The following is a 12,920-nucleotide window of genomic DNA, read 5'->3' on the forward strand; positions in this document are numbered from 1 at the left end:
TTTGTGATAGGGAACTTAATACAGCTTATATTTATAGTAACAATTACATTCAGTTATTATTATTAATTAAAGAACCTTATTAATGAAAAAGGTTGGATGACTGAGTCTTTGGTCAAAGATTGTCAAAACAGTCTCATCCAGAAACTTAGGTCTTAGAAGGCAGCGATTCATGTTAATATTAGATGCATTCAGGGATAATTTTATCAAAAATATAAAATCTGAAGTAAAAACCTAAACACTAATTTAGTTATAATCCCGGTAGTATGACTAAACAGTTACAGGGTTGGATGCAGTTGTGAACAAACCTTTTAAAGATAATTTACAAAAAAAAATTATACTTGTTGGATGCAAAACAAGTTTGTATACTCTCATGCTGAGAGCGTATCCAGAGAGGGGGAAGCAGCTACCTCCCCAAGATTGAAAAAAAAAAAAAAATTATATATTAAGAACAAATCTTTGAAAAATTTAAAAGTAAACAACATTTTAACATTAACTAATTATAAAATAGACACTCGCACAATCTGTGAGAATATTTAAGAACTACTGTTACACGCAGGCGCCAACTTACTTGCGGCAAGAAGAGTTTTGTAGGATAGTCTCGTCTCATTTCATGACACGATGGGAGTATTCCAGGAGCTATTTACCAAGTGTGTAAGAGCGCCCCAATTTTTAATTGTAAACGATCGTAAATTTTTTTCGTGCTGGCCCTGTCGTCCATTTTATTAAAACGAATGCACATTAGAACATTTTTTTGTAAGTATTCTACTGTAATGTTCATTGCATGCTTTTATTTAACTTGCAATGTATGTACCGTAAATTTACATAAGTGCGACTGGCTCTTGCTTTAAAAGCATGTAATTTAAAATTTGTCATCTTCATTTTTTTGTTATCTTTCTGCGCTTGCAAGTGTTATGCCATTAGGGATTTTTTTCGCTCATTCAACATAAATAGAGTTAGTTTCGTATTTAGATTTATAATTTTTGTTCATACGTTCTTCAAATAATCAATAATTTTAATAAACAATTCAAAACGTGTCTTGATTACCAATATTGCTTTTTTGGTAATTGTTCGATTTTTATATCAGTAAATAAGCTCATTTCTAGATTTTCTTGAATTCATCAGTAAACAAAGGAAAACATTTAACACATCATCACAATCGAAGAAGAAATCTTGAACACATCGTCACAGGGGTTGTGTTTACAGCATTCTCGCTGACGAAAACGCTGATATTTCTGGCAAAGAACAGCAGTCTATTGGATTACGTTTCTTCGATGATAAGGCCAACGAAATCAAAGAAGAAATTTTAGGCTCTGCAGAACTTTGAGTTAAGCCGTGAGTATTGCCAAAGCCATTGAAGATTTTGTGGCAAACTTCAATTTCGACCCTAATAACTGTGTGGGATTAGGCTTCAACGGATGTTCCACCATGTCTGTGAAAGCAGGTGTGCAGGCGATCTTAAGACAAAAAACCTTCTACTTCCATTGCTCTTATCACAAGCTTAATCTTGTCGTGAACTACTTAAACGTTATTCAGAAATTCGAAACTGCATTAAAACTATCAAGGAGATAATCACATTTTTTTGCAAGTCCGTTTTACCAAACATGCTTATTGCTAGCATTCCTAAATTATGTGAAACTTGGTGGTCACAGAAATATAAGAACAACCGTGTTTTTAAGGATCATTTCGTTGGTATTTTTAATGCATTAGAGACCTTAGCTGAAGAAGCAAATGAAGCAAAAAAAAAATGCTTACCAAATGCATGCAGATCTTCATTTATTCTATCAGTAGCATTAATTGCTAAATATTCCGCTATACTGGAACCCGTAGCAAATGCACTTCAATTGAAGACACTTGACATAGTCAAAACCAACTAGCACATTTAAACTATTTTTGACACATTTAAACTATTTTTGACAAGTTCATCGGGAAGATGGAGAGAACGTCACGACTGCAGTTTTAAAAAAGCAGGCGACATTACAATGCATTTGAATGTAGATATTAGTCATTTGCACTGCGGCCGACAGAAGCAATCATCTAGCCAAAAATCCATCCGAATTTTGGAGACGGTCTTTAAAAATTCCTTGCTTGGACTCCATGATATCACCTTTAGAAGTCAAATTTTCTGCAAACAGATCGCCCGCATTTTCACTGATAAATTTCTATTCGAGTAACATGAGAGGTATTTCATTGGAGGAATCGACTGAAAGTATTTCATCTTTTACAACTTTCTACAATTGAGAAGAAATTGAAGGAGAAAGGGAAGTGTGGCTCAAAATGTGAAATGAAGTGCAGGAAGCGCCAGACATAGTTGAGGTTTTAAAAAAGAGCTATTATAAAGGCTCTGTTGATTTTCACAGGCCTGCACAAAAAGTACTATCGAGCGTTCATTTCGTCAAATTTATGGCGTTATTTAAAGTTATAGTTAGAACTACAACTAATTGAAAACTATTGTTACAAAATTATTTTTTTTATATAAATATTTTATTCTTCCATTTGTTATTGTGTATTTTTGCATAGCACTCCCTCATCGATTACCCTTCCACCATGAAAGAAATTAAATTCAGAAAGCTGCCACCCCCTTCTATTTTAAGCTAGGTACTCCTTTGGTCATCAGCTAATTCTTACTGAAAATAAAATAACCTTCCATGAGCTTGTTACACAAGTGGATTTTGAGTCGTGGAACTCGATAATACCAGAGAGCATTAAACAAGGCTTTAAAAATGTTGCATTAACAATTCATTAGATGAAACTGAAGGTGATACGTTTGTGCACGAGATAGTGTTAGTGTTTTCTGGCAAAAGTCAGTGAAGGCCAGCATGTAAGCAGCTATGACACCTCCAATGACCTAACATCCATCTTCAAATAATGTTAAACCATTTGGAGAAAGCTAGCTATAAACAGAAGTTTGACATTTGGATGCCACATGATCTAACTCAGAAAGATTTAATTGATTGAATCTTTCTATCTGCAAATCTCTACTGAAACATAAAGAAATCAAGCCATTCTGAAGCAGTTGGTCACAACTGGTGAAAAGTAGATAACGAATGACAACAATGTTAGTAAAAAATCATGGTCGAAGCAAGGACTTCCACAGCCTGTACTGACGCTCAGGAAAGTTATGCTGTGCTGTGATGCAACTGGAAGAGCATTGTGCATCACAAGCTGCTGCTGCCACGTAGAATGATACTCAGACCTGTACTGTCAGTAATTAGTGCAATTGCACTTAGCAATTTAAAAGAAACGGCCTGAATTGATCAACCGAAAGGGTGTGTATACCACACTGACAACATATATCATTATTGACCAGTCAGAAATTGAAAGAACTTGACTGAGAGGTTTTAATGTAGTCAATCATTTATTTCAGTCTCTGCAGAACTCCCTGAATAGTGTTAATTTAGTTTTAGTTTTTAGTGTTACTTTTGTTTTAAAGTAAGTCAGTTGAAACCACAATTTTTTGACCAGACACCACTAAAGTTGTATAGTGACAGGATTATGGTTGCCAGAAAAATGACAGAAGGTAATTGAAAAAATGGTGCATGTAAGACCTCATAATGTTATTTTCAAAAGAAAAAAAAAATGTTCTCAATTTAAACAAGTAAATATTAAAAAAATAAATATGCTCAATTTTTGCCTCCAAAGGCTTAATACTTTTTTGACAATCTGATATATAATACTAGCATCCCAATTTGCGGCTTTGCCCGCACTGGCAAATTTTGCCAAAAACTTACAGTAAAGACAAAAGTTATGCCTCCCATCAACTTATCACATGACTTAAGGTCTCTGAGAGTATGGCCAATCACCGTACTCGCTTCTGATGAATCATGGTACATTCATCCCATACAATAAGTTTTTATTTTGGAAAATTAACCAACATCATTTTTATCTATAGTGCAAACTGACTTCTGTCCACATGATACATTTAATGGCAATTTTAAAGTTGAATGAGCAATCCTACCACCAGTAAGGAGTCTTGCACCCATGCCTGATGATGCTATACTGAAAGCCAAGCTACTTGCTGATCAAACATATGTGAGAAGTGGATAAATCAAAAAGGTTTTTTCACTGTTTCCAGGAGCATCTAAAAAAAAAATACTTTTTTTTCTGTCACTAGGATATTGTGAGTGAGTGATGGAATCATATGCTTGGCGCTGACTGATCTGATACAAATTTAGAAAGGTTAATATTTATATACTCTAAGTTCATTGATATTAAAGAAGTTCAGAACATTGAATCATAGAGGTTTTCATTATCTTGTTTATCATGAATTGGTGTTGTTAAATTGAAATCACTAAGACTTGCAATCTTGTCTTCAATTTCAATAAGACCTCTATTGAAAAATGTCTTGGGAGCAGCCTGAATAAGAAGTGCAGCACTGTAACGGAATATTTATTATTTACATGTTTTAACAAATAATTTTTCATCTTAATGTAGCTTGTGACAATCAAGATTACATAATGAACCTACTGTTAAAATTTGGTAAAAGTTTAGTGGTTCTTGGGGTTTTTGCTAACACACAAACATTTCTCTTTATTATAACAGAGATATATAGACGCACATGTCAATCCGATCAAAAGGTTTTTCTATATCAAGAAATGCTAAATAAGTTGCAAGGTTAAATTCTTTCCTTTATTCCGTAATTTGTTTCACAGTAAAAACGCTATTCATAAAGGACCTCCTTGTGCAAAATCTGTTTTTATTCTCCACTAACAAAAGGATTTCAATAATATTCCTTATGAATAGTTTACAAACTTTAAAGATTATTACCCCTCTAATTCGCACAACTGTTACTGTATTTGATGGGGTTTAATACTATTGTCTATTTCCATTCCTCTGGTAGATTTCTGCTGCTGGAGAATTATGAAATGATTATAAATTAGAGTACTAGAATTATGAAATTCCTGAACTCTTCTTTTTTTTAGGTTGCTCATAGTCCACATCAAATCATGAAGTCTTATGACACTTATTCACTTTTCATCTTCTATAACACTTATAACATTATTCATCGTAAATGACTTATTAAGGTGTTTGAGAGCCTCATATGCTATTTGTAGTTTTCCATGCAGATCATGTTTTATTCTAGCCGCAAAATGATCCTATGAGTCTGTGTGCTTCAGACACAGCTTTCAAAACATTGCATACTCTTTTGTAATCTTGATAGGCTGCATTTATCTTTACATTGTAAAATTAAGATGTGCAGTCTCTTTCTTTTTGATTCTGAAAACCAGAAACTGTAATAACAGATACTAAAGTATTCAAATTTAGCTTCTGCAGCAGCCATTGAGGAAGTAATATTAAAAATTCATTTTCTGCAAAAATATAATTACAAATAAATTAGCTACAAAAAAATCAGTTTCAAGTAGATTAGTCTACTCACTGTGAAGATCTAGGTTAGTGTAAAACCAAGAAAAAATCAATTGCATTATATGCAAGGTTGGTCAATCAAAAGTGATGTCCACTGAAATCCCATCTCGAGGACACCGTTTGAAACTAAATTTTACTGGTGAACAATCTCCAACAAAATTTAATTTTGCCAAAAATGGAACATATTTTTATTTTACATAAAATTTATTAACACTGGGACAAATGACTGGATGATAGATAAATTAATTCTACATAACTTAAAATATTAGATTTATATTTTTATTTAGAAGTGTTGAAAGGGGAGCAGTCAACAATCTTTACTTCTTCTGACTCTTTCTTATTTGATTGTGTTGTTAATCCTGTCCTCCATCTGCAATTAAATTTAAACTCTGATCTGAAAGTAGATTATTTTTTGAAATTATAAATTTATTTTTCTTCCTTTTTAACGGTATCTGATTAATATTCTCATCTGTGTAATTTGTCAACATACTCCTCCCTCCTATAAATCTTTCTTCTTAAGGACAGTTTCGCTTCTGCACCTCTTTTTTTTATGGAGGTGGAGGAACCCCATTTACAGGCACTGAGGCAGTGTCAGATTCGCTAAGAGGTTCCGCAAGCTGTTAAGTAAATGTGTATGTATTCCTGCACACTACCAACTAAACCTCCATCCAGGGCAACCCCACCTCCTGGGAAACTGCTAATACATCATTACTTCAGGAGGGGGGTAAGTGCCCACACACACAGTTGGTCTCCACAAGCAAACATCATCCACACCAAACCATTACACACACACACTGCACACCACAAATATCTAAGGAGGAAAACATCCAGGAACATAGCACATCTAACAGGTACTAAGAGACGTATCACACATATTTATACATTCATACAATCAAGCCAACACAAGACATGTGCACAACAATCATGAAGACATAACTTATCCACCAAAGCACACTCAACAGTTGATTTTTTTTTTGTTTAACCTCCGGGTCCACCATTAGGCATGCTTCAGAGGATGACATGAATGATTTGTAGTGTGTGTGAAAATGCCATGCCTGACTAGGATTCGAGCCCGGGAGCTCCGCCCACTTGTGCCACGGAGACTGGCACTCAACAGTTAATTAAATTTCCAGAATCTCACCCAAAGTACACAAATTCACACCCACAACTCAACTACTTACCCACACAACTGTCAGCCATGATCACTAAAAAATGTGGGCACTGAGAGTGGAGTGTTCACTAATGCATTATGGCCTTATTTCATTATTTTTTCCCTTTTTTCTATATTTTTCCATCTTTCCAGTACTGATATTTTTTCTACTTCACTTTCAGCAAGTGAGTTTTAATGGGCCTATACAGTTTCCTGTCTTCATCGCCTTTAATCTTAGTTATATATTTTATTTTCATTCATTACTTCTAATAAAATCATTTCTATTGCCTATATTTTTCTATCAACTGTTACATTTCTACTTAGTTTTCTCACAGATTATAATTATTCTCGTTTTTAATTTATTCCTTCATTTTTAACTGAATCTTTTTTGCATTGGTTTTTTTCATGTACCTAAGATCTGATCAAATTTTAATGTAGTATCCTCTTTAGCCTATGTTTCCCATTTTTAAATTCCACCTATACTTCATCAAAACTACATAACGATTAAGCCAACCAAATTGTTGTCAGTAAGGCTTACTAATACAATAACTATTCTATTCATAGATCAATATTCTTAAAGCTGCACCCTCTTTTAAATTCTCTGACCAAGTCATACTGTATGTCTAAATCTTGATAAAATTTCTTAATTTTCCTTTTTACTACACACTCCTAGAATAAAAAATTCATTAAATGAACTCTCCTAACATGTTTGGTCATGCTCAAATACTTGTTCTACAAAACAATACTAACTTCCTCTCCATCCAGTTACATTAAAAGATGGTTTAATTCTGAACACTTAAAATCATTCAGTAATTGCTAGTCAGTGAAGTGATTATTGATTGTATGGATCACTCTTCTCATGATGCAAATTATATGTCTCTATGATGTGATGGGGAGAAACAAATTTAAGCTGAGAAAAGCTTGAAGATCAATTTTGGAAACTGAAATAATTAAAAGACATGAGATAAATTACACTGATACTTAAAGCTGATTTTCGAGCATTGTGCACAAAACAGAAAAATTTATTAATGGAAATAAAAAAGTCAGTAGGTTCTTTACTTACTCAGACTATATTTACTAATTGATGTAAATAATAAATTAATCAGTTCAGTGATGCCTTACAAAGGACCCAATGAATGCATGTTTTTATTTGCAAAACTGCAAAATTAGGTTACATGCATAACAACTATACCCACACTATATGCTGAATTATAAAATTAAGACAAAACTAAATGTTGTCTGCCACCAGATTAATTCTATTTGCACCAAAATGCGTTAAGTATTCAATTAGTAGTGCTATCACATATTTGGTAGCAGAATCTTAACAACTGGCTATCCTGCATATTTGGTGCCACCAATGAATGAGTCATGTGTAGAGATAATGAGACTTTATTTCCTTTCAAAGCTTTAGCAAGTGAATTAAGAGATCACTTTATGAATTTTTAATTTAATTGCATAATATCTTTTAGGTTATAAGCATAGAGGTGCTTTTGGGAATGAAGTATGAAATGAATATGATTGTCATTTTTCTAACCAATGTATGTCCTTTGCTCTTTTTTTGTTTATATACAAATATCAACCTTTATCTGTTGGTTACTAGCATAAACTGGTAATGCTTGCAAGTTTTCATCTTTGATGTTGTAATAAACATATTAATCCTGTTGAACAAATTAGCTTTTGGTACCTCAGACACTTCTTCCAAGCCAGTTTACGCTGCTGAATAAAGATTAAATTCAGCCAAATTTATTTCAAAAACAATTACAGAACCTCCATACAAACTAATTTCTTCTTTACATATTTTCTCAATAAGTAAATTTTTGGGTATTCAAATAGTTAGTATGCTAACTTGACAAAGCTACATTTTAAGTTTATTTAATTATTTTCTAATAAATTTAATAAAATTTACACTGCAATTAAAAATTTGGTTAAGCTTATTGACCAGACTACAAGGAAACAGATGTACTGTGATTTTATATTCTATCTTCTCACTCGAAGTTATCATTTGGGGAAAGCATCATAAAGTGAGAAATGTTTTTATGTAGAGCTCTTATACGTTTTTAATTAAGTAATACTATTAGTGTTTAAAATTTCCTGGCTTAAGGAACTGAAAATTAATATTTTTTTTCTTTTCTTTCTCACTTTATTACCAGTATAAGCTTAATACACATATTCACATATGTTCTTTGTTGATTATATAATATCTGCTATTGTCCTACTGAATTCTGGTTTCCTTAGGAAAAGTGAATTTACTTTTTGGTCAATTGCAGTAGATAAAATGTGAATGAATGAATATAAATTTAGATTAAACAATGGATTTAAAATTATACACCTTTTGAATAAATTAACAAAATTGTGAACCTTCATTAAACATTAATTTAATATGACTTTAAAAGTTATAAAAAAGGTAACATAATTGAATTAAATTTATAATTTTAAACTTACAACTACAATACTCTTTTATGCAACTTACATTCTTTTCTCAACACTTTGACTTTTATAAAGGAAATGATGCAAAAATGTTTGTAACAAATGTCATACTACAACTGCATTCCTTCAAAACAATAAATATTTGGGTAGTCATTTCAATATGACAGCTTTTCAAAACCTAATAAGGATAAGAAGGTAAAATAGGATACGTTACAATTTGATGATCTGTAATACTTGAACTGTCTTGATAAATAGCATCCTATGAAATGAAGTGGCTGATGACTACCCGTTTACAGCATTTAAAATTATACACAACTAATAATTTTAATGACAAATGGAAAGAAATCTATTTTTCCCTTAAATCACAATTTTTTCAGTTGATTTTGCAGCCATCATCAGTGACTGGAGCAGATGTTGTTTCACATTCTAGTGATAGGTTTATATTAGTTGCAATACCTTATGAAACACAACTGTAACCTACGATGGAAACTATTGTGCTGATGGGTGGATGGTTCTACCCATCAGGATTTGTTGTGAAGATAGTAAATGTTATGTTGTGAAAGTTGCTGACAGATCGATTCAAATCCTGCTGAATTCTATCAAAGATGTTAATGATGGAATTATATTGTACTCAGATTCTTGGAATGTATACCAAACTGTTGCATTAGTAGTAGAAGGGTTCTGCCATTATACTGTGAATCATCGGTATCATTTTGTGACTCTTGCAGCAGTGTTCACATTCAAACCATTGAATACTTTTTTGGTTCAGTGAAATTATGGAATAAAAAGCACCAGTGAACTGCCAGGCATTATTTGAAATCCTGCTTCACTGAATTCATGTGGTGTTGCAAGATAGGGAACAAGAACCCGTACCAGAAAATACTTGATGAAATAAGGGATATCTCATCAGTGAGTAAATTTTCCATGATCTTTAAGTTGAAATAATGCAGTAGTTTGTAAACTAACAATGAATAAAGAATTCATATGAAAAAGCCACCAATTTGACAGGAAGAAGTGGTGGATCTGGTATTCGATAAAGTATTATTTCTTTTAAATAAAATAAAATAATTTTATTTTACAATAACAATATTACTCAGTCAATGATTCTTTAAAATAATATTAATTAAGATTAATAACAAAGAAACCTGAATGTAGAAATATTTATTGATATTCACATTATTTACTGACAAGTCTGTTCACATACCATAGACGCATTATATTTTTATTTACAGTACTTGTTTTTACAAATAGGTTGTTGGTTTACTTGGCCAGTTCAGTTTTTTTTTTAGAATATTTTATATTTTTTTCTATAATTTAAAAAAAATTATAATTCTTTTTTATTTATTTTGCTATTCTTGTCTTCCTTGTCTAATGTCAGACAAATATTGTACTGGCTGAATATAACTGCTTTATTTGACAAAGTCAGTCACCTTACACCAGTGAACAATTGTTCCAAAATTTAAAATATAATAAATAATTCAGCATGGAGGTAAACTTCACAATAAGTATTGCAAGAATGGTAGCAGGGAATATTCAAAAATAAAAACACAACTGCAAATATAAATTTGAAGAAGCTATTGTTTAGCCAATTCCCTGACACAGATGCATTTAAGATATAAAAGTAATATAATGTTTTGTTTTAATTAATTACATGATGTTTATCTAAGCAGTTTCTTCTAAAATTATCAAAGCTCTTTTCAGCAAACAATATTATGTTTTGTGAGCATGATGAATATTTCCACTTCTTTCAATTCTTATAGCTTTAAATACATTGGTCAGCTACATAATTAGATTTTGATGTATCACAACTGATTACAAGGTATATCTTACAATTTTTGAGGTAAACAAATAAGAAATTATGTGATAAAATTTACATATTTTTATTAATAAAATAGTTAATCTTAACTAAATTGTATGAACAGCTTTTCAATGAGTTCTGAATTATTCATAAGACCTGTGGCAGCTGACCCAGAGGATACTTGCTCCAGTCATAAACACCTGAAAAAAAATAATTCAGCAAAATACAGTAATTATAAAAATCAAAAAACCTTTCTTTCATTCAGTCATGAAAAATGAGCTCTCAGTAGAGGGTATTTTGCCACACCTTTTAAGATAAGGGTAATTTGTTTATATATATATACAATATATATATTATATAAAATATAAAACGCCAAAACACAATAATTAGATTAGTTAAACTCACCATATTAATTTCCAATAACTAGTTTTTACAGTAGCCCATTTCTTCAGTTGATTTTAAATTTTACATCTATTATATTAAAACCTATTCTTTTAACTGTTGTCATTTTATTTAAAATTTTACATTTTAGTTATTAAACAATTCATCATAAAGGCATCATATGTCTTCAATTATATTACTTTCATGTATTTTAATTTTTGTCTTTCCTTACAGACAAACTATTACACAGTAGTTCTCATCATTGAATATTAACTAAGCCAGGACCTTAACATACAATTGATTAAACCTAGTTCAGCTTCCAGTAAGTATTTGGAAAATGTGTTAGCTGTCGACCACTGATGTATATTGACGGAGACAGACTTTGAAGATGTGGATGAGGTTGAAGAGTGTGAGGGGAGGGGTGAGAGAGAGAGAAGAGGAGAAGAAAACATTTAGTAAAACCTTAATAGTAGTGAATGTTTTGTGAAAATGTTTAGCAATATACAGTAGAAATTGCCTTGCAGATCTTACACAAAAAGGAAAAATCCATTTCTTAAAATAATCAAAATTATTTATTTATTTTTAATTTTATGAAATTCACTCATCAATAATTATAAAAGACTTTTTTAACAAGAAAAATTAATTGTGCGGTTTATTATTTTCAAAAAGTATCCAACCAAATTTCTTTTTGAAAAGTATTTGAACATGAGCTGAAAAACTTATTAGAGTGCAGCACTTATACACAGTGTGCATATGAATTTTTTTGTAACCTCAAGAGTGCATCAGTAGTCAGTTATTTTCCAGCAGCCAATTGGGAAATTTAGTGAAGCATGTGCTTGTCCATTATTTTTTGAGCACAATGAAAGAAAGTATTGATCAATGCTTTGCCAAAAACTCATTTCATGCCATTACCTCACTAAAGAAAGGCATCACAGTAGTACTAGAATATTTTAAAAATAAAACATTTCAGTTGAGGAATAAGTCTAGTATTAGGTCCAAGATGATGAACAAAATAGGAAATTCCACTTTCATAGAAAAACAGAAAAAAAATGAAATAAAAATAGAAATAACATTCAATAAATAAAACAATAACAATTAGAATAAATAAGAATAGAAAAATGAAGTGGACAGTTTGCCATCAACAAGCCAAAATCCAAATATACACAACTGATAATGAAAAAAAATTAACCAATGAACAAATAGATGACCATCCAACAAATTGGCAAATGACATTGGAATTAGTTCTGTACACCCTATTTTAACAAATGATTTGATCATGCACAGAATAACCATAAATCTCTGTCAAAACTGCTTAAACTTGAACAAGAAAAGATTCATTTTGATTTTGCATAGGACATACAGGATTGTCCAATGGTGATCCTAACTTCCTTAAGATCATGATGAATGGTAATGAAACTTGGGTGTATGAGCACAATCTACAAATCAAATCTTACTTATCAGAGTGGAAGTCACAATCATTATCAAGACAGAAGCAAGAGAAGTAAGGGATAAAGTGAAAAAAAGTGATACAGACTTTTTTTCTGTCGTACAGTTGCACTATGAATTTACCCCAGATGGCCAAACTGTCAATTTACAATACTAACTGTAGGTTCTATGTTGTCTTTGTGAAGCAGTTTGGTTCAAGAAACCAGACCTTTGGGAAACATACAAAAGGTAGTTGCATCATGGTAACACTCATCCATTTGTCATGTCTAATCCATGATTTTTTAGTCAAGCATGGAATTCCTCAAGAATTCAGGCTCCTTACACACAAGACAAAAACATTGTGATTTACAGATTTCC

The 12,920-nt window shown here is 31.7% G+C and overlaps 1 protein-coding gene across 1 annotated transcript in view; it reads right to left on the minus strand.

Moving 5' to 3' along the window:
• Window positions 1-10,802: 10,802 nt before the first annotated feature.
• The window catches only part of LOC142334238 (uncharacterized), a 41,092-nt gene continuing 38,974 nt past the window's right edge, over window positions 10,803-12,920 (minus strand). Inside the window, exon 9 of the mRNA XM_075382102.1 lies at window positions 10,803-10,936. Within this exon, the coding sequence (XP_075238217.1) occupies window positions 10,884-10,936 (53 nt within the window). The 3' untranslated portion in view covers window positions 10,803-10,883. The remainder of the gene's footprint in view (window positions 10,937-12,920) is intronic.

The sequence above is a fragment of the Lycorma delicatula genome, chromosome 1 (assembly GCF_047948215.1).
Source record: "Lycorma delicatula isolate Av1 chromosome 1, ASM4794821v1, whole genome shotgun sequence".
Lineage (NCBI taxonomy): Eukaryota > Metazoa > Arthropoda > Insecta > Hemiptera > Fulgoridae > Lycorma > Lycorma delicatula.